This window comes from Dermacentor andersoni, chromosome 10, assembly GCF_023375885.2.
Source record: "Dermacentor andersoni chromosome 10, qqDerAnde1_hic_scaffold, whole genome shotgun sequence".
NCBI lineage: Eukaryota > Metazoa > Arthropoda > Arachnida > Ixodida > Ixodidae > Dermacentor > Dermacentor andersoni.
Genome location: NC_092823.1, coordinates 44,973,764 through 44,992,875, shown reverse-complemented (window position 1 = coordinate 44,992,875; position 19,112 = coordinate 44,973,764). Strand labels below are relative to the sequence as shown.

General features: G+C 42.7%; 1 protein-coding gene across 2 annotated transcripts in view; it reads left to right on the top strand.

Annotated features, from left to right (window-relative positions):
* LOC126543105 (uncharacterized) overlaps positions 1-19,112 on the top strand; it is an 84,297-nt gene that overhangs the window by 35,712 nt on the left and 29,473 nt on the right. For both annotated transcript variants that reach the window (XM_055062235.2, XM_055062236.2), the window contains one exon: positions 18,317-18,388. In XM_055062235.2, the coding sequence (XP_054918210.1) occupies positions 18,317-18,388 (72 nt within the window). The remainder of the gene's footprint in view (positions 1-18,316; positions 18,389-19,112) is intronic.

The window sequence follows — 19,112 nt, the reverse complement described above, 5'->3', positions numbered from 1 at the left end:
GAAAATATGCAAATAAATGTTAAGTAGTGAATCTCGTTAACTATCCACCTGGACCTCCCAATTTATTGCACCAGTGACGTCCACATCTTGCACAAATCCACCTGACAAGGCAGTAACACGTTATCTGTCATAAACAATAGTTAAAAATCTCTTCTAACTAAAGAAAACATTGGCAGTACAGTTTATAACCCTTTTCGTGCACTTCACTGCATGCAGATGTAGTCTGTAGGCTGTGCAGTTCAAAGAAGACCGGCCTTTACCCTTCAGTGTTTCCACTTACTCGCAAGAAAAGGGTACATTGATTCAAAGTTCGATGGTCAGCTCTCTCAATATCAAGGAATTCTGCGATTCGAAAATATGGAGTTATATCGACAGAATCAGCTAGTCATTGGCGTTTCGAGGGTTTTCCAAGCGTTCTCTAGCTGAAACAAGTGCACAAATAAAATGTAAGTGTCCACTCCTGCAATGGCAGGTCCCGATCAGTCTTTCTTGTGGTTCGGTAAAGTCGAGTGCGATGAAACAACTTGCTAAGCAAAAATACTCAAATACAAATGATCCCTAAAGGGAGTGGACTTGACATGATGACGTATGTGAAATCGTTGCTAAAAATAATGTTTGTGTGACCGGCCTTTGGTTTTTTTTCTTTCAGACGGTTTGCATAAATGGCGACTGCATGAGGAAAAAGCTAAAGTATACAGCCTATCGACCATCAAAATGAATGCACAAATAAACACTTGTATTAAAGAAAAAACCTGACTAATGTTTTGCTCTCAGGATTCTAAAGTGCATGTGCAGTCTAATCGCCTGCTCGTTTGATATGAATGAAGCTCTTATGTTTATAGCTGGGTCAATGGTGATCGAAGCATTTCATTAAAAGGTGCTTTTTGGTTGCAAGCAAGGGCGCCCGTTCGTATCTAATAAATGTCTTACTAATCAATCAGAAATGAGCGCTTTGATGCAATCATACGATAAATGTGTTGCACAGTAAAGTCTGTAGTGCCGATTATCATGGAATTCATGACGAAAGCGCCAAATTGTTTTGGAATAAACAAACATTTAGGTTAAGTAAAGTAACCGGAGATCTGCTCCTGAGACGCGTCTGAGATTTGGCTTATTGGCAACCGCACGAATAGCAGATAATTTTTTTTTTACTTTTATGAGATATTTTTTGGTATAGCGTAAAATATGACGCTCAAATAAGTTTATGTACATAGTCTTTTACAGAGACGTGCACTCATGAAATGCAGATGGCCTTTCAGATGCAACATCTAGTGCAAAAGAAGAAAGTGCGCGACAATTTTATATTTGACACAATATCCGCACCCCGAATGAATTCGATAGAAGCGCTGCTTACCAGCTATGGTCGCCATGCCACGAAGTCGAAAATATGAACTCGCAATGTGAACGACGACAATATTACTCATTGTAATTACTGTTGTGCGTAAATGCATAGAAAGGTTGTTTGATAAAAAAAGTAAGTGGAACAATAGTGCATTTTTACCGCGTGTATTTCGATGCCCGTGAAATCGTCACGACTCGTTTCTAAGTGGACATGCCTTGCAAGCTAGGGGGATACAATTCGTGAATACCTTGTGTGCCATGTGTTAATCAATGGAAAGCTTAATTAGTAGTTTTTGATAATCATACGAATGATGCCCTCAACTTCAAGTAATTGATCTCAAGGAATACAATTACGCTATCTCCCAACGGCGGTTTCTTGAATTTTGGTTTGAATTACGCGATGATGAACGAGGATGGCTAACCAGGCAAGTTCGAACTCAAACATCAGAGAAAAGAGAACAGAGAAAAAGAATGACGATACAAGCTCTTACCCACCGATGAAATATTATTACTAAAAAAATGATACATAAATCCTACGAACAACAACGAAAAATAAACAATACAAGAAAGCGACAAAACCCATGCTAAGAGCAATCAAGGACTCCAATATTTTCTTTCGTAAGAGCAATAGAAGGCTAGTCAATGCTTCTGTTTTCTGCCGAAATAACCAAATGCTTTAGCAATTCTCTGCATGTACTGGCCTTTCTCTGCAATTACTGCGCTAATGCAGAGCTATGAGTAGCTTTGTAGGTACGGCACTGGTAATAAAAAAATACGTTTCCTAGCTATCGCTCTATCACTCTAACAAAAACCTGCTGTGGTTTCTGAGTGGCTATGGTATTGGGTTGCTGAGAACGAGGTTGCGGGATCGAATTCCAGCTACGGCGGCCGCATTTCAATGGGGGCGAAATGCGAAAACACCCGTGTACTTAGATTTAGGTGCACGTTAAAGAACCCCATGTGGCCGAAATTTCCAGAGTCCTCCACTACGACGTGCCTCATAATCAGAAAGTGGTTTTGGCACGCAAAAGCCAATAATTTATTCACTCAAACAAAGGACGATATGACAACCCTTCGTTGATACTGTGTCATAGGGGCAATAACATGAAGCTATAACAATCTTTTGCTTTTCCGTTCCTGTCCCTTTCGCACGATTGGATAAAATATTTCAGGCCACCCCCACTTCGATTTTCCCTCCCGCGACGTACTGAAAAACGCAAATACCTTTTTTCAGTTAAATTTACTTCTGTACATCATAAATCAGAAATGCAGGGAACAGGAACAAAAAGCTTTGTCAATCAACAAGTTTGACGGGATTCCCATGCCCTTACAGACAGTCAATGGCAGTGCGACAGGGGTTGTTATCAATATGAAAGCTTTATTCAATGTCATAAAACCTCGATTCTTGTGAGAATGAGAAGTCGCTGCTCATGGAATGTAGAAAATGTGAACAGGTAAGGTGCATACATATAGTGAAGTACAAAAGAAAAAAAGAAAAAGAAGATATACCGCATTTAACAAATTCAGAAGAAATCAGTAGGGTACATGATAATGTATTAACGCAACTACTAAAACTGTTAAGAAACTAAAATTGAAGGTCACTATGGCTCATAGTGAAGACGTTTATATCACAATAAATTAATTCATTAAAAAGGCTGCTTAATTAATATTCTATACTGTTTCCACCTTACATGACTAGTGCTCCCTGATTAGGCATGGTTAGGCCAAACAAATAGTAAGAGGTATTTTTGATTGTACAACTTTCTTTTTGCCGTTAGCCCTTCGCTGCTGTTAAAATATTTCTGGGGCACCCACTTCAGCGCTCCGTTACCGCGACGTGCAAAACATCGGTAACTCACCACGTCAAACAGACGTGTACGGACTAAAGACACATTACTATGCCGAGCAAATTTTTTTTCCGGATAGCCGGGGTTCGCCCCATTCCGAAAGGAATAAAAGATGGCTACCAAGAAATCGCGTTTGCACTGACTCCTAATAACTGCTGGGGAAAATGAATTTCTCTGCGTAAAATACACATTTCTCTATGACAGCATGAAAAATGTCGGTACCTTTCGGTACGCTCACAACGTTACTGTGCCAGCTTTCCGGCGCTGAGTGTTTGTTTTAGCGGCAGTTTTAACTTTCGGCTCCACGCCGGCACCATTTTCGACCAGCTACAGCAGGCTGAGCATATGGAATCGGACCAATCGCGCAAGGCAGCACCGCTGTCCTCATCCGGTTACCAACTTTCACTGTGCTATCGCGGGCGCACTACAACCCTCTTCACACCTGCCCGCGCCTCGCGTCTTGACGGGCAGTTAGATAAGAAAAAATGATCAAACAGGGCAATACCACATGCCATCATCCATCTGCTATCAAGTGGCCTCCTATGAACGAAGAGAGATTTGGTTGGGAAACTCAAATAACGCTGCAGTTCACCACTCGACGCTTGCATTCGTGGTTACGCAAATTTGATGGGAAGAGATTAGAATAAAATCATAATGAAATGTTTTTTTTTGTTATAGGGCCCATGTATATTGTATTCGTGAGTTTAGCTGACACGCTGTGACGTGATAATGTATTCTTGTTGAGGCTGTTTTCGTTGCTTGTAGTAAAGAAACCATGTTTTCGTTTCCTCTAAAGCTTCTGTCGTAAGACAACAGTTTTTGTATCATTCTCTTTCTCTGTTTGCTGTGCACATCTATTTTTGAATTCGGAAAGACAGCTTTGCTGCAGGCTCGCTGTCTCATTCAGCTCACGAAACCGTGTTTACAAGTCCTCTACCAAGCTGTCTTTATTGTGTGGAAGGCTTACCCTTTTCAAGTAGACAAAATGCACGATAACAGCAGTGGGTAGCAATTGGCTTTAAAGGGCATCACAGCCTTACACGCGGCAGATGTTGCTTTGGTATTCGCCAAGACACGGCTTCTGGTTCTGAGCTGTAAGAAATCTAAAGGATGCGTCGGGGCGCCAAAAATAAAAAACACGATGTGTAACAACGCTATGACCCCTCATAGTATTTCAAATTGTACTTAATCATTTGCGAATGGCCGCCATATTGTCTGGTATGGAAGCACATTTAAGCATTGTTCGGCGAAATAACCGGCACTCACCAAAATTCTTGTTTCAAGCTCACTCGGACTCGCACACTGAAATTCGTAATCCTGGAATTTTGCGTGCCGATTTGATTACGACACATGCCGAATTAGGGGTTGCCGGAATAATTTTGATCCCCAGGGGATGTTCACTAAAATTCTCTCAGCCAGCCTCTTTCGGAGTCTCATTCATCCAAATTCTGCTCAGCTGGACCTTATCCCGACTCGTACCCGCCAAAATTCTACACATCCTAGCCCACTAAAACTCACATTCACACATCGGTCTGAGTGCGTCTGGGAGAGTCGACTAATGAGCGAGTTTGCCGAATTATACATTTGCTCGTGATCTAAACACTGCGGAAGCCCTCCAAAATAATTATTCGCTTACTGGACGCATTGCAATTAAACTATAACTCACAGCACATTCAGGTAGTCATTTGAGACTACTCTGGCTGTGATACGAAGGTAGCAAAATTACGACTTAAAAGCTGTGTTACAAGATTAAAAACGCTTCCTTATAATTAGATAAATCCCAGTATGCTATAGTAGTAAAGTTTATTTGCTTTTTTACACGAACTTTGAAGTGCCACAATATCATTTCGAGAAGGCCACTTGAGTATGCCAATTAAATTGTGAGGGTTTAAGGATCCAATACTGTACAGTGGTTTGTAGGATACCGTAGTGTTCAGGTGCCTATAATTTCTGGACACCTCGGGTTCTTTATCGCGCACTCAATGAAACATCTACATGCGTTTTCACATTCTGCTGTCATTGCAATGCGGTCAAAGTGGCCGGAGTTGTGGTAAGCAGAAACGCTATATCTAGTGAGTTACTGCGGCAAGTATATACGTTTTATTATATTATCATGCCAGCGCTACCGTACATACTGTCAACACAGTTTTCATTATACGCTCGCGGTAATGAGTTTTGCCTTTTAACACAGGGCATTTTTTTTAAACGAGCGATTCCATGCGCAATTCTCCCGCTTTGCAGTGTTTTTCTCTTAACACGCTTGCTCAGCCGTACAGGAACTCTTGTCACAACACATGCTTCTCTAAAGTTGTAAAAAGGCACACCAGTGGTTACATGGAAGTAGCGTTTTGCACACGTGAGAAGCTATCCGAAGAAAAAAATACTTTTTTCCTGGCTTCCTCGACGCAGCCTCGTGTGCCTAAAATGGAAGTAATGTGAAATCTCGCTCTAATGTGTCTCTAAGGCAGCGAACGTTTCGTACAATGAAACGCTATGTACTTGTTAAATAGCGCTGTAGCTTTAGCGTTTAGCGATGTTAGCTTTTCTTTCTAGCTTTTTTTTTCTAGTGGTCAGATGAAAGCTAAGAGATGAGGTCGGAGGAATGAATATAAATGCAGGTCACTTGAATTCAATTTCAAGAAGGTTACGAACAGGATGCCATTTCAGCGTGACGAGCAGCTCGAAATAAATATTCTTGTCGGTAGCCTTTCCCCGAAAAATGCACTTTAAGCTGCCTCCATCATCTCAGAGGTGAAAGATATATTTAAACACACATGATGTGAACGTGTTTGATTGCCTTTGCTGAAGATCACTGAGACCTAACAAAATGTGCAGCTGAATGTACGATGGCTAGCTTGGAAGGAAATACCATGATCTAAAAGTACTGTGCGACACTGTAAAAAAAAAAAAAAAACTTTGCTGATGCAGTTGCTCGAAAGCGGTTACTTCTACAACAATATTGTCCCTCTGGATGCATCTATTAAAGACACGTTGGAACACGGCGGAGTACAAGACACTGAATGTATGAGTTTTCGAGCTACTTCACGAAAACACATAGGTTGTTTCAATATTTCGAGTTACTTACTAAGAACGTTCTCTGTCAAGCCTTAAAAACGATAAATAAATTGTTCAAATCCTTCGGGTGACCCCGAACTGTGTGTTAGCATGTTTTGTTACGCTACCTCATATACCAGTGTACACGAATAGTTGGAGTTCATCACTCGCACTAATAGTGCTGCATCCCGCTAGAAATCGCTAGTATCTTCAGCTTGCAAACTGCAACAGCTGCTTGACGTTTCAGTATGTACCCTGGGGAGAGGGGATAAACCTTTACTGTAGAGCCAGCACTTTATGATGGCCGGGCCTAAGCCTTCCATGAGGGGACATCGAGGGCTTGCCTTGCCGCCGCCTCACGGGCGTGCAGGGTCGCCCAGGTTTCGTCGTCGAGGGTGGAGCTCCGCCGAGCCTCATGCAACCTCGAAGAGAGGGTCGTGGTGTTAATGTGTTTGTACTGTGCTCGGCACTCCCACAGCATATGCGGAAGCGCAGCTGGGTGAATGCCACAGCTCCGGCAGTTGGAGATAGTGTAAACGTCTCGGAATAGAAGGTGGAGGCTGGCGGGTGAAGGGTACGTGTTTGTTTGTAACAGACGCAGGGTGGTAGCCTTCGCCCGGCTGAACTTGGGATGAGGTGGAGGGAAGGTTTGGCGACAGAGGTAAAAGGCCTTAATGAGATCGTTATAAGCGGTGAGACCCTCGGACACAGTTATTTTTTTCGTGCAATTCACCAGCACGCAGTGGCGTTTTACTGGTGCAAGCTTCGCGGCGGTTCTATGTTTACGCGTCAGCGTCCATCTCTACGTCACCTCAGCAGCGAAACCATACCCGACGCCGCCAGCTTGGGCCATCTACCGCAAAGGCGCGTGGTACCTCGCGGTCTTTAGCCCGAAATATCGGTCCAGCTAGTGAACCTGCATGTAGGCCTGGCTTGCCTACACTGCACCTGCACCTGGCAAAATGACGCGCATTCTGATCTGACCGGGACTGTTCCTGCCCTTTGGGCTGCATGTAAATGCGACCTATTGAGCTAGGCCCCATTTCAATGCAGGTTGCAAGACAACACAAAAGAAAAAACGTGTGTTGGCGGTATGCACGAGACGTTCTCAGTCACATAAAGTTCCACCGAAGTGTTACAGAAGAAAGCGCCGCACTGTTTTCCGTATTCTCTTCTTTTTGCAACAGAATGTACGTACAAGCTGGCAACCACATCTATTGGCTGATTGCCTTAGTGGATATTGCAGGAGCGGTGGTCTCTCAACTGAACGGTATGCAACCCCCGCTACAGTAATTGTTTTCGGGCATTTCACCGGCATGTGTCTGTGTATTTTTTTTCTTTTTTTTTTTTGGGGGGGGGGGGGTTTGAACGAATACAGCTTACGTTGAGCCCAACTGGATGTGCAAATAACAAATAAGGAAGTCGTCTTTACGTTCTGTAGCATCGGAGTGGTGTGTGAAAGATGCTTCAAAAAATTGCGTCCATTTGTGGCTTTTCATTATTGTTTCGCTCTTCTGTAAAGTGTTTCGGAAACGAACAGAAAGTCGAATGTTCGCCTTGATGAAGCATGCCTGTTGATTAGCTGGGCGAAAATTACTTGAAGTGTGACAGTATAGGAACGACAGAGAGACAAGCTTTAATAACACACTTTAATCACTCTGATCGCTACACGGAGGTGACTGCTCAATATTGAAGGGCGACAAATTGAAGGCAAAACATAGTTATGATGGTTGCCGTATTATGCTAATTTGAGCGTGTATTTTAATGGCAACATTTTCAGTGCAATCTGTCAGAATCGACGTGCCCCCCTGTTTTATATCCGTTCTGGCGGAAATGTCGTTTAGAAAACAGAGTGAGAAAACTCAGGGTCGTCGCAGAGACCTTGGCCAACGCCATTACCCGGTTCAAGGGCTGGAGCAAAAAATTTTGGACGCAAGCTGCTAGATGTTTAGAGAGAAGTGAAAACGGCTCGAAGTACACGAGGGTAATGCTTGAATGTTGATATGCCATTCTGTATCGGTTCCTAAAATTTCCGCTTTAAGGTTTCACCAAAGACCAAGCGGATTGCGCGAATGAAGCAACTGCCAATGCAGAGCACATTGGAACCACCCTTTCCATGCCTTGCGTGTAAAATTTGCAGCCCATGCACAGCAAATGTTGGAATCACCGATAGGGGAAGCATATAAAACGTTGAATATAACGTTTCAAATAAGCAATATGGAAAGGCACACATGAAGCACCTAACAAAAAAGGCACCAACTTTCTCGCCCTCGTACGGCTCACCTTCGTACGGCTCACCCTCGAACTTGCCCTCGCACTCAACGAAGATCACGTGCACCTTTCGGTGCGCGGACCATGCCTGCGACGTCCATACTGGGACGTCACAGCAGCGATGACGGAGCCTACAGCATGAGCGCACCTCTGATGGCCCTTTATTTGCTGTGCAATACAATCATGGGTATTAATGCATTTTAAGCATACATAAAATAAATGGGTTGACGGAGACTTCTGCACATATTTTGACCTTTTCTTCAGTAAAAACTAACCTGCATGAATACTGGACGTAACTTTTGATTTTCCTTCGTGTGAAGGCGTTTGAGTTTTTTTTTTTTCTTGATGAGGACATGCCGATATGCGGGACGGTACGCAGTGGCTACACTAAAGTGTATGACACTCAGTCTGTGACCCTGCGGCTACCAGATGCAAACGCAAATCAATAAGTCCTTTGTTAGTCCCAATCACTATTTCGTCATCTGGTCGCTTCACAGAGGCTAGTGCTGCCGCTTTGTAAATTAAGTAAGACGGACACAGGAAGAGTTCTGCTCCAACACCACCGAAGAAGAACATAATATCGTGCATTCATTGCTCTAAGTACACTCAGAGAATTTCTTACTATTTTGTCACAAAAAAGAAAGCCATCAGAGCCGCCATGGTCATTTAGGTCTGCAGAATGTCATATAAAGGTTCCCCTCTACACCTGCGGCTCAGACTGTGTCTTTAGTGTTCGAGCAATTAGATGAGGCGTATATACTTACATGTCTTCACCGATGACTCTGTTGGCGTGTAACAAGAGTCTAGTGCTTCAGCCTTGGTGTCACTGTCCCCGGAAGCCTCTTGGCTGCCTGGCTTGAGCGGGTTGTTTCTAGTGCAGCAAGCGAAAAATTGGCGATTGAAACCGCCTTGCAGAAAAGTATATCTTGCCCAGTAAAACCATTAGTAATGTTATTGTAATGAAATGCAGCAGTTCAGACATTACTGCGAAATTTTCACGTTACAGTTGCTTGCAGAGGTCTTCACAGAACATGAAGCATCTACGAAGTTTGAGAGTTCACCTGGACTTTCAGTAACTTCCAGCCATGTTTCCGCCACACATCGGCCTGTCCGGACATGAACATGCTGATGTTCTTCCACACCAAGCACTAAAGTGCACAAAGACTGCGTAAATAAGGGACTTAGAGGATTGGAAGTGCCCTTATTACACCATGTTTTCACCTAATCAGTGAGAACGCCACGTTGGCCAAAGAAAATAGGAATTTCGACCTCACCAACGTGTTGTTTCTGCAAAGCCCATGGTGATATAAAGGATTCTCTTCCAGAATGCCCGAATTGATGACAGAGTGCAACACTTTACATGACATACAAAAGCTTAAAGTGACTACACGTGCTACCGTGGAGGCATTAGTCTTCCCGCAAGGACACTGGATTTTATATAGAAAGGTGCTTCGCCTACTACTTACATTTTTTTATAGTTACAGGTCTAACTTCCGAGTGTTGAAGTTTACCATTACAGCGAGACGCTCGGATAGAGCAATTGCTGGCATGCCTCTGCAAGGTTAGATCCGCCCGCAGCTTGCTCCTCCTGCTTCTTCAGTCGAGAGTCACTCACGTGCGACAGCTTTGCCGGTGAAACAAACATGCTTAAGAAATTTCGGAGTCACAGAATGCACGAAAACCGTGTCTTTCGTGTTGTCGGTATTGCTTAAGGTTTCGTACCTTTCAATTATGATTGCCTGTTTGTCCCGAGGTCCAGACAGCGGTGCTGAAAATAAATTAACAGCTTTACTTGAACTACTCCAACATTCCAGCTCACGGCTAGTGAAGTTACGTTCAAGAAACAATCTATCGCGATAACTCTGGAAACAGCAGCACAAAATCGACACATATTTGTGCATTATATGTGCAACTCTGATGTTCAGGAAGATAGAAGTAATCTTGCACAAAATACAGTACAGTCGAGGCACTAAAATGCAGAAATAAAGGCTCAAGAGTTGAAGTAGGTGTGTCAGAAGGTGCAATTATGATCCAGTGATAAAACATTTAGAAGTAAAAAAATAACAGTGTTTTAGATTTGCACTTAGTAATGCGAAAGCATTACACGTCGCATCAGGCATAAAAGCCAGCGTTGTCCGCAACGAGTGATACCAAAATCAAAGTGATGTCATCAGCGTATTGTATGACGTCAGTAGTGCCACTGGAGATCGTACATGGTATTACGATGGTAAATAGTAATAATTACGGCTAATTAATGTGAATTAGAGTGAATTAACGTGAATTAAAGATAGAACAATTTCGTGTAAAGTTGGCACAACGTAAAGTGAAGTAAAGCGAATTAAAGTGAATAACAGTGACATGAGCTAGAATAAAATATTAAGGTTGGTACAAACTACAAAAAGGGTGGATGAAGGTGTACTAAAGTAGATTAAGGTTGGTACAAATTAGAGCAAGGTGACATAAGGTGGATTAAGCTAGCGTCGTGAAGGATTCGTGAGTATGTACTGCGTGACGGATCATGGGCGCAACCAATTAGTCAAAGAAGTCATACTGCTCTCTCATTCAGATCATTTAAGGATAGTCAAGTGAATGTAAATTTTTATAACCACAACTTGAGTAACTTTTGCTGTTGTGACTGTGTTCCTCCTTACTACTGAACGCAGTGCATATGCCAACGATGATGTTTTCTATCATATATCTGCGGTGCACCAAGCGTATATTGAGATAATTTTTTTCGACAGAGGGGCGCCAAAGGGATGCACAAAATTTGTTTAGAAATTATCTATGAAAACTCTGTTCTTGCTAATTTATCAGCTATGCCTTGATTTTTCCCACAATGATTAGGGTCGATATGCGAGTTGTAGAATTTCTTGCCGTCGTCCCGGTACTTGTACGTCAGTGTGACGTCAGATATTTCAAAGTATTTTATCTGATTTGTGCCGTTGTGTCTCACTGAAAGAGTAGTAAACGTGTCATGCTCGGCCTTTGGCTCCTTTATAACGCAGTGTAGTGCATGAGCGCCGATGAGCAACTAGCTAGGCCCGAGCCTACGCCCATCGAAATTTGTGACGTCAAGGCGGGCTCGTGCGAGCCCGTAAAGGTGGCGTCGCCACCGGCTTTCGCTCTTTTGAACTTTTCTTGCTTACAATGCCTCTTCTCACTATAAGAGTGACTTTCTGGCGTTGTAGGAGTGTACTTTTGTAAAGAAGCGCATTTTTTTATACAGTAGCGTTCTGTTATAATATAGGTATAAATGACACTACGCAGTCGTTCACTTTGTTCACACAGGTGGCCGAATTGTGTACCCGGAGTTATTTCGGAGCCGTGAAGCAAATGGTGGCCGCTTGCTGAAGATAACAGACGACATTCTACTTAAACTTAAAAAGAGTTCGGTTCTTGAAAGAGAGTTCCTCGTTAGGACTTACTCCGACGGTATACCTGTGCACACCTATGTAAGTGAGTAAATCTTGTACCTTTTGAAACAAGACACATGCTTGCGCAAGACCAGTCATAGCGAAAGCCTGTCGCTCGCTCTAATTTTTTGCAGATGAGCGGACCTTACCTTGAGGATGACCTTTACCATGATGAAGCATCAATGGCGTCGGTTACTGTCTCCTACGACAGCGGCCTTAGAGTGGTTTGAAGTCTATTTACTACCTGCTTTTATTTGAATACCTACTATTATAACTATCAAATTTTATGGAAAGCATTTATCTGTGTTCGCCAATGATTCATGATGCGTCTTGACAATTGTTTCACACGTGATGTTATGATAAGGAATGTCGTAACTTCAAACATTAAGCTTACCTTGTCTAAGAAAGTACACTTGGTCGTCTTTCGTTCAGGGCATTCCGGTTCACAAGTTTGCAGTAATCCAATCCTTGCTTCTTCTCTTTATTATCGCATCAACCGCAGTGCACTTGTTGAAACCAGAAGAATACTAATTTACATAAGAGACATACGGGCGTATGCGTCTGTAGTTGCCTTTGCAGAAATGAGTACATCCCAGTCATTTGAACGAAGAAAATGACGTTGCGCCATCCATCGGTGACATTGACGACATTTCATATTTTGCTGTATCGGTAGATTTACATGCTTTGTTCCAAACTCTACAGACCTATAACACCCTCATAGAATTGTGGCTTGGTGGCATTAAGCTCTCTTTTATCACATCAGAAATGCAACATTCTAATTTTTCCTCAAAGCATTCCTGTGGAAATTGCGATTCTTTATCAACGGGAGAGCATCCAGCAGGTGAATTTCCTTACATATGCGTGAGTAATGTACACCGAAAAGATTAATTGGTTTCCACGCATGTAGAACACATTACCTAAAAGGGAGCACGCGCAGTAGGAATGCTGCGTACACTTAGTAGCAACTGACTAGGATTGCGTCGGCATGCCCTCATTATGATCTATTGCTTGTATGCTCGGCCGATAATAGTGTTCGGCTGCGTTTTGTTTGCTGGCGGACAGGCGTAGGAAAGTTGATGTACGATTCTGCTAGAACGCGAGGAATTAGGTGTATATCTTGGGCTTCCCAAGTTCGTCGCTAATGATATATAAAGAAGCACGCCTGCCTTGTCTTCTCATGCGATTTCATATCCTGAAAGTATGAAGTTTCCTAAAGACATACACGTCACCCCAGAGGAGATCACAATATGTTTTGATTATTGAATCGACCGCATTTTTAACTATCCATAGTATTGCTCGCGTTGCCCTGAAGTTGTTTTGGTACAAAACTATTGTACCCATTGAATTTTCACATGTGCTTAGTGGCCTTAATAAATACATCTGTTCTAGTCGCTAAAATTGAATTTATTTACACTTTTTCATATTATGCAAAACATTTGCCCCATCAATATCTGTATAGTATATTGGAAGACCACCTTACACGCCTTGATACAAAGACAGTCATAGCCACTGATCTTTCCATCTGTGAAGGGAAACACGGTGTGGGAATTGTATGACCATATATAAATTGAGCTTTTTTTCATTCGGCTACCTCACTTCACGCGTATCTCTCAGGTGGAAGTAATGGCAACTGTCCTAGCTTTACGCAAATTACCCTTATCTCTGTCATCAGCAGTAATTATAACTGATCGTCTGTTTTTCTGCTATTGAGCAACCACGTCCAAATTGTAAAATTCATTAGAAACCGCCTGTTCTCTTCTCCCAAGGCATTTACGTCTGGTTCGTTTAATATGGGTGCTCAGGCCACAAATCTCTAGCCTTAAACGAACTCGCAGTAGCCATCCCACGATGGTCCTATAATCCCCATTTAACTTACGTCAGCTTTCATTCCTGTGAACCGCTTCCGAAAATATACTACTAGAAATAATTTCACACATTAACTCCTGTTTTATCTGATTTCCTACATCTCAATTTTCCTTGGAACGACCAAATGATGTTTCACTAGAAAACTTTAAGCAACGGTTACCAGACATCGGTGCCCAGTCCCACACCTGAACCTTTATGTCCACAGGTGTGGCCTGGCCATATCACCTTTGTTTTTTTTATGTAATGATAGTGAACTCTCATGAGAGTGAACACGCCACTGGTTCAATATTCAAAGGAAAATATTTTAGAAGAACCCTTCCAAAAGCTTGACCTGAACTTCATTCTGCCATTAAGTCTTTTTTTGGGGGGCTACCAGGCTGGGTTACAGCCGCAGGAAAGTTTGTTAAGCCCTATGCTTCTTTCTGCGTGAGGCAAAAATAACTGCATGCCAAAATTCTTCCTAATGCTTATTAAGCTCGAATAACCTTTTTCTGTAATACAATGATATTTCATAATTAATATATGTAACAGTGGGCACACTATAAATCTCATTTACGAGATACTTATTTCATGTCACCTTACTTTCATAGAAGAATTGATAACAGCTTTTTTCACCGCCCCATTCATGGGTGATCCCCCAGGGTGGTTTGCGCCATTTCGCTAGAAAATAACTAGCACATTGTCATTACAGCGTTCAAATATGACAAATACTAACGCTAAAACCCTCTAATGACACGCCTTGCCCCTTCAGATTAATGTTTTTTATGCAGCCTCCACCAGGTGAATGGACTCATAAGTTGTAGCGATGTTTTCACTAGAACATTCAGATGCCCATATTGTTGACAGAATAAAAAGTGACTCCTCAATCAGTTAAATGCAGCTTGTTTTATTCCAAAGCCGGAAGCACGCTCTGTCAATCAAGTATTGTGAGATGTAAGGGCTAGCGAAGTACAGGGGCAAAACACGTGTAAATAATGAGTTGAACCTCTTGCAGTTTGCACTTGCAGTGTTTGGAGATACGCTGCCTTTGCACATTTCCTTCTTTCCGTACTCTTAGAAGCTGTGCTCAGAATGAACATCACCCTTATACTAATATCCGTTGAACTATACGTGTAGCTAAGTAGTGCTCCTAAGTAAACTAAGAATACTAAGAATACTACGTAAACAGTAATATGACTTAACTCTATCTGCAGGAAGGCACAGTCGCCCCACGAATGCGTATCGCACCGCTTCCGACGCACGAACGGAGTGCCGATGGCCGTATTGCGCACCAACTGGTAGAAATTCAAGACGAGCTAACTAGTGACAGTGGAGATTACGGTACGAAGCTGTCGTCTCTCTCAGGCTTTAATTACCGAAAGATCATTTATCCCTTACAGAAGTCGCTGCCTATCCAACCCTGCGAGCTTTCAACGGCGCCATTGGAAGAAATGGTACGTCCGGTTTAGCAGAACCAGTCATACAGCCTTAACATCAAATTCTTGCTGATCATCCAGTTAAACTATCTTCATTTCAGAAAGTATCCCTATTTCGGAACGATCATCTGGAACTATACGTCCCGAGCTTTTCGTTGTGGTGGACTCCCTGTTCGCACAGGTTTTCAGCAGTACCGCCAACATCATTAAATATGTCGCCATATGCGTAAATGCTGTAAGTAGATACATTAGTACAAGCACCCTTAGGAGATAGCGGAATTTCCACACTGCTCACTTCTGTTTCTTTTTTTTAGTTCCTTATAATACCTTCTCACTTTGCCAACTGTACTACTGAACAAGTAGCGCACTGCGCAAACTAAAAGAAAGGCGGGAAGACACGTTGCAGAAAGCACAGTTTGCTCTGTCCTTGCTTTCTGTGCGCCCTCCTCGTATTATACGCAGTCCGTCAGTTCTTCAGTGTGAAACAACTAGTCCGCGACAGAGTTGTTCTGTAACTTTAGTCAAGAAGAAGAATAACAAGTAAGTTTCTCAATGTGACTGACGAAACTCGAATGATGTAACAAGTATTTTCTCTAAAACAAAGGTAGCGAAATAAATTTGCCTGCCCAGTGACATTACAAAACAATTACTGCACTCGCTCGGCATGTCATGTTTGTGCATATAGACGGTTTTAAGTTAGCATGTGTCTGTTGGTTACTACCGCACGCAAGCGATAGTGGAGAGGGATTTAATGGTATAGCTGTTTTATCGAACATATGCGGGTCTTTTCGTACTGCAGTTTTATTCACCCCAAAATGTCGATAAATGGAAAAAAAACCCTTCTCTGGGTGCCACGTTCAGAGTAGAAACCTAGACCACGCTTGGTTCCAATATTGTGGACCGTGATTTCCCCATTAAGAGGGTTATCGCGAAGACTTATGTCCTAGTCACAAAGGGCATTTTCTATCGCCATCGAGCCCAATCGGGATCGATTTCCTTCGTTGCGATTGGTTCCCTGCCGTAGCTTTCTCGAAGGAGCCGATCGCGATCCGGAAATTAGATTGCGTTCGGGCTCAAGCACAAATCGGACATGACTCGCGCGACTGCGGTATAAAAATCTATGTGTTGTAAGCTGTCCACCACAGTAGTTTCACTGAAGTGACGAAATGACAGGAGCACGTTACGCATCTCGGCGCCGCTCTCTGCGTGTGAGTCGCGTGTCACTAGAGCCTGGTGTTAAAACTGCTTTAACGCCATGTGCGACCTCGCAAGCACATATTTATATTTTCTGCACACTCCTATTCATTATGTAAACAACTGCAAACTTGAAAGACGTGCCTTGGGAAATTTGAGCGACTCGGCAGTCTCTATGCAGAACGTATTATTGTATCCACGTAGTTTAAATTAAATGAAATTTGCAGCAGAATTTAATAGAGGAAACTTGAATTTGTAAAGGCTATAGCCACTTCATCTGGCGCGCTTTTCTAATTGAGCATTGTTGCATTTTTCCTTGCTGGTGCCTGCCTTTGTGTAAACGAGTAACTAACACGCAAGATGCCATTTTTTCTTGAGGAATCAAGTAAGATTTCAGTGTGGAGATGACACTGCGTTTTGACAGCGACAGTGACTATAACTAACATTCACTACATCTATCAATTTTCTCTGTCACTTTCAAAATGCGCGATATGTAAGCTGCTGCATGCTTACTGTGGTGGGTTTACGCGGTGCCTTGAAAAATCCCCCTTAAAATGATCAACACTTCTGTAGCACCTTTAGCTTGTCTATAATATGCTGCGAATGAAGGCGCAACGTAGCTCCTGTCTTCTGAATTACATAACGCTACCACGTTGGCTCAGTGGTTCTAGTCGCAGAATAGGGGGACCGGTTTCCCACAACCGAAGGCAAGGACGCTTCTGTAAGGAGCATTTTCGCGTTCCCCTCGTGTTTAAGTATCGGGTGCACAATGAAAATCTATATACGAGGTATACAATGAACAAGTTGATAAATCTAGCGGTGCTCACAGCCGAAAAGGGACTGAAACAAAAGGCAAAGAGAATATTCAGAGCATGCTGAAACATCTAATGAAATCTATACGCCATGCTTGTTTCTGACTTTCAAAACGCCCTCTGTCAAGTCCGGTTTAAAGCTGATTCCCGTACGCGACTCGCTCGTTGCAGCTTACGAAGCTCCTGTTTCACGCGCCTTTCGTACGCCCGCGAATGAGGGGTCAGTGTATTCTTTCAGTGCTTGTCAATGTCCTGCAGGTGTTTACGAACGTTTCGACGGCGTCGGTGGTCGTTTGTCAAGACGCGCAACAATCTTCATTGAAAGATATCCTGGAACAATTCGAGAACATCACTCAACTTGATAACATCGGTCCGTGCCTACATTTCACTACGTCCCTTCGTGTCATTAGCATTGCAGCAAGGTCCTGCCTTTAGCCTGCCTGTACTCTTCCCTTATTGGCACTCGTCTTCTCTTTCATTTTCCTTGGCCACTTTCCCTTGAGCAGTGTAGCAAGCTTGACCACACTAGCTAACGACAAACTCCCTACGTTTCATTAAATAAAATCTCTCTCTTCTTTTGGGGGTGAGGGGCGCCCTGTCTCAGAACCGTCTATCGCTTAGAAACAAACCGCTTTACGGAACAGCCAGCCAATAGCCACAGCACATTTTTATGATAAAAGAGATCTTCGATATGCTCATTTAAACGTGCATTTATTAGAGAATTTCTGAGCGTTTGCTTGCCATAAGGTTGAATCGTCTCTAGCAGCCACTTCCAAGAGAGCGTTTACGGCCATGAATTCTAAGTATAGTGGCCTAAAGAAAATTGACTCTCTTAAAGAGTAGGAAACTTTCACAAAGAATGCGTACGAAGAAACTGCTTTCTATACTCTGATTCAGCTAGGCATAAAGAGTCAGTGCCGATGATTTCATTACGAGAAACACAAAACGAGGACATAATTTCCGTATAACCTTTAGTCGGTTTCGTCTGAGAACAAAACTATTTCTTTATGGCGTACATTTTCTTTCATTGGTTATTGTGCTGTTACGCTTATTCTCATACTTTATGTGTCGTCAACGCCCTCACAAACGTGACCTTTTCTCAGATAAACCTGAGGTACTTGGGAGTTACTGATCCAAAAGTCAAGCACAAACTTGTCGGACTGGAGGTTACAACGGTAAGCGTTTCTGCTGCATAATCAAGAATCCTTACCCAGTTTTTAAAAAGAAAAAGAAAGCTGTGGTACGAGAGAGAAATGATAAAAGTTCTGTTAGTTAAATTATGCCTTCAGAGTCAGATTCAAATCAGAGAGTTCAAATCAAATCAAAGCAGTTTATTTCGAATACATTTTTTGACAGACCTTGTTTGCTGGTCAATCTAAGCACATTGTGCTTGTTAGAAGACCAAGCAGCAGGTGGTACAACATCAATAGAGATATGAAACATACAATTCGTATCTCCTTGTTCACAACAACAGTTTGTTTGTTTGTTTACACTAAAAGTGTTCATAACGACAGGTGAAAGTCAATCATGGTATCACACATACTTATAACGAAGGGGCCCGGCCAATGGGAAGCAAAACTGACGAACGAAAAGCTTTATGAATCCAACCCCATGTCGACAATTCCTCATGGTCTGCGCGATGTGATTTCTATGCGGCCCCGTTCTACTTTATTTTACTATCGATTACTCTGCTCTTACAGACCTGGGGTTCCATCTGATGTCTTCATGATGACCTTTCTGTAACAAACGTTTTTCGCAACTCGTATAATATGGCTTTACGGGACTGTTTCACGCATGTGTACATGAATGGTATTGCGTATGAACAAAATTAGTGGTTAGCGACGACCGCGGAAATATCGAAAACATTCCGCGTGAGCTCGGTGCTCTGTACGTTGTGTT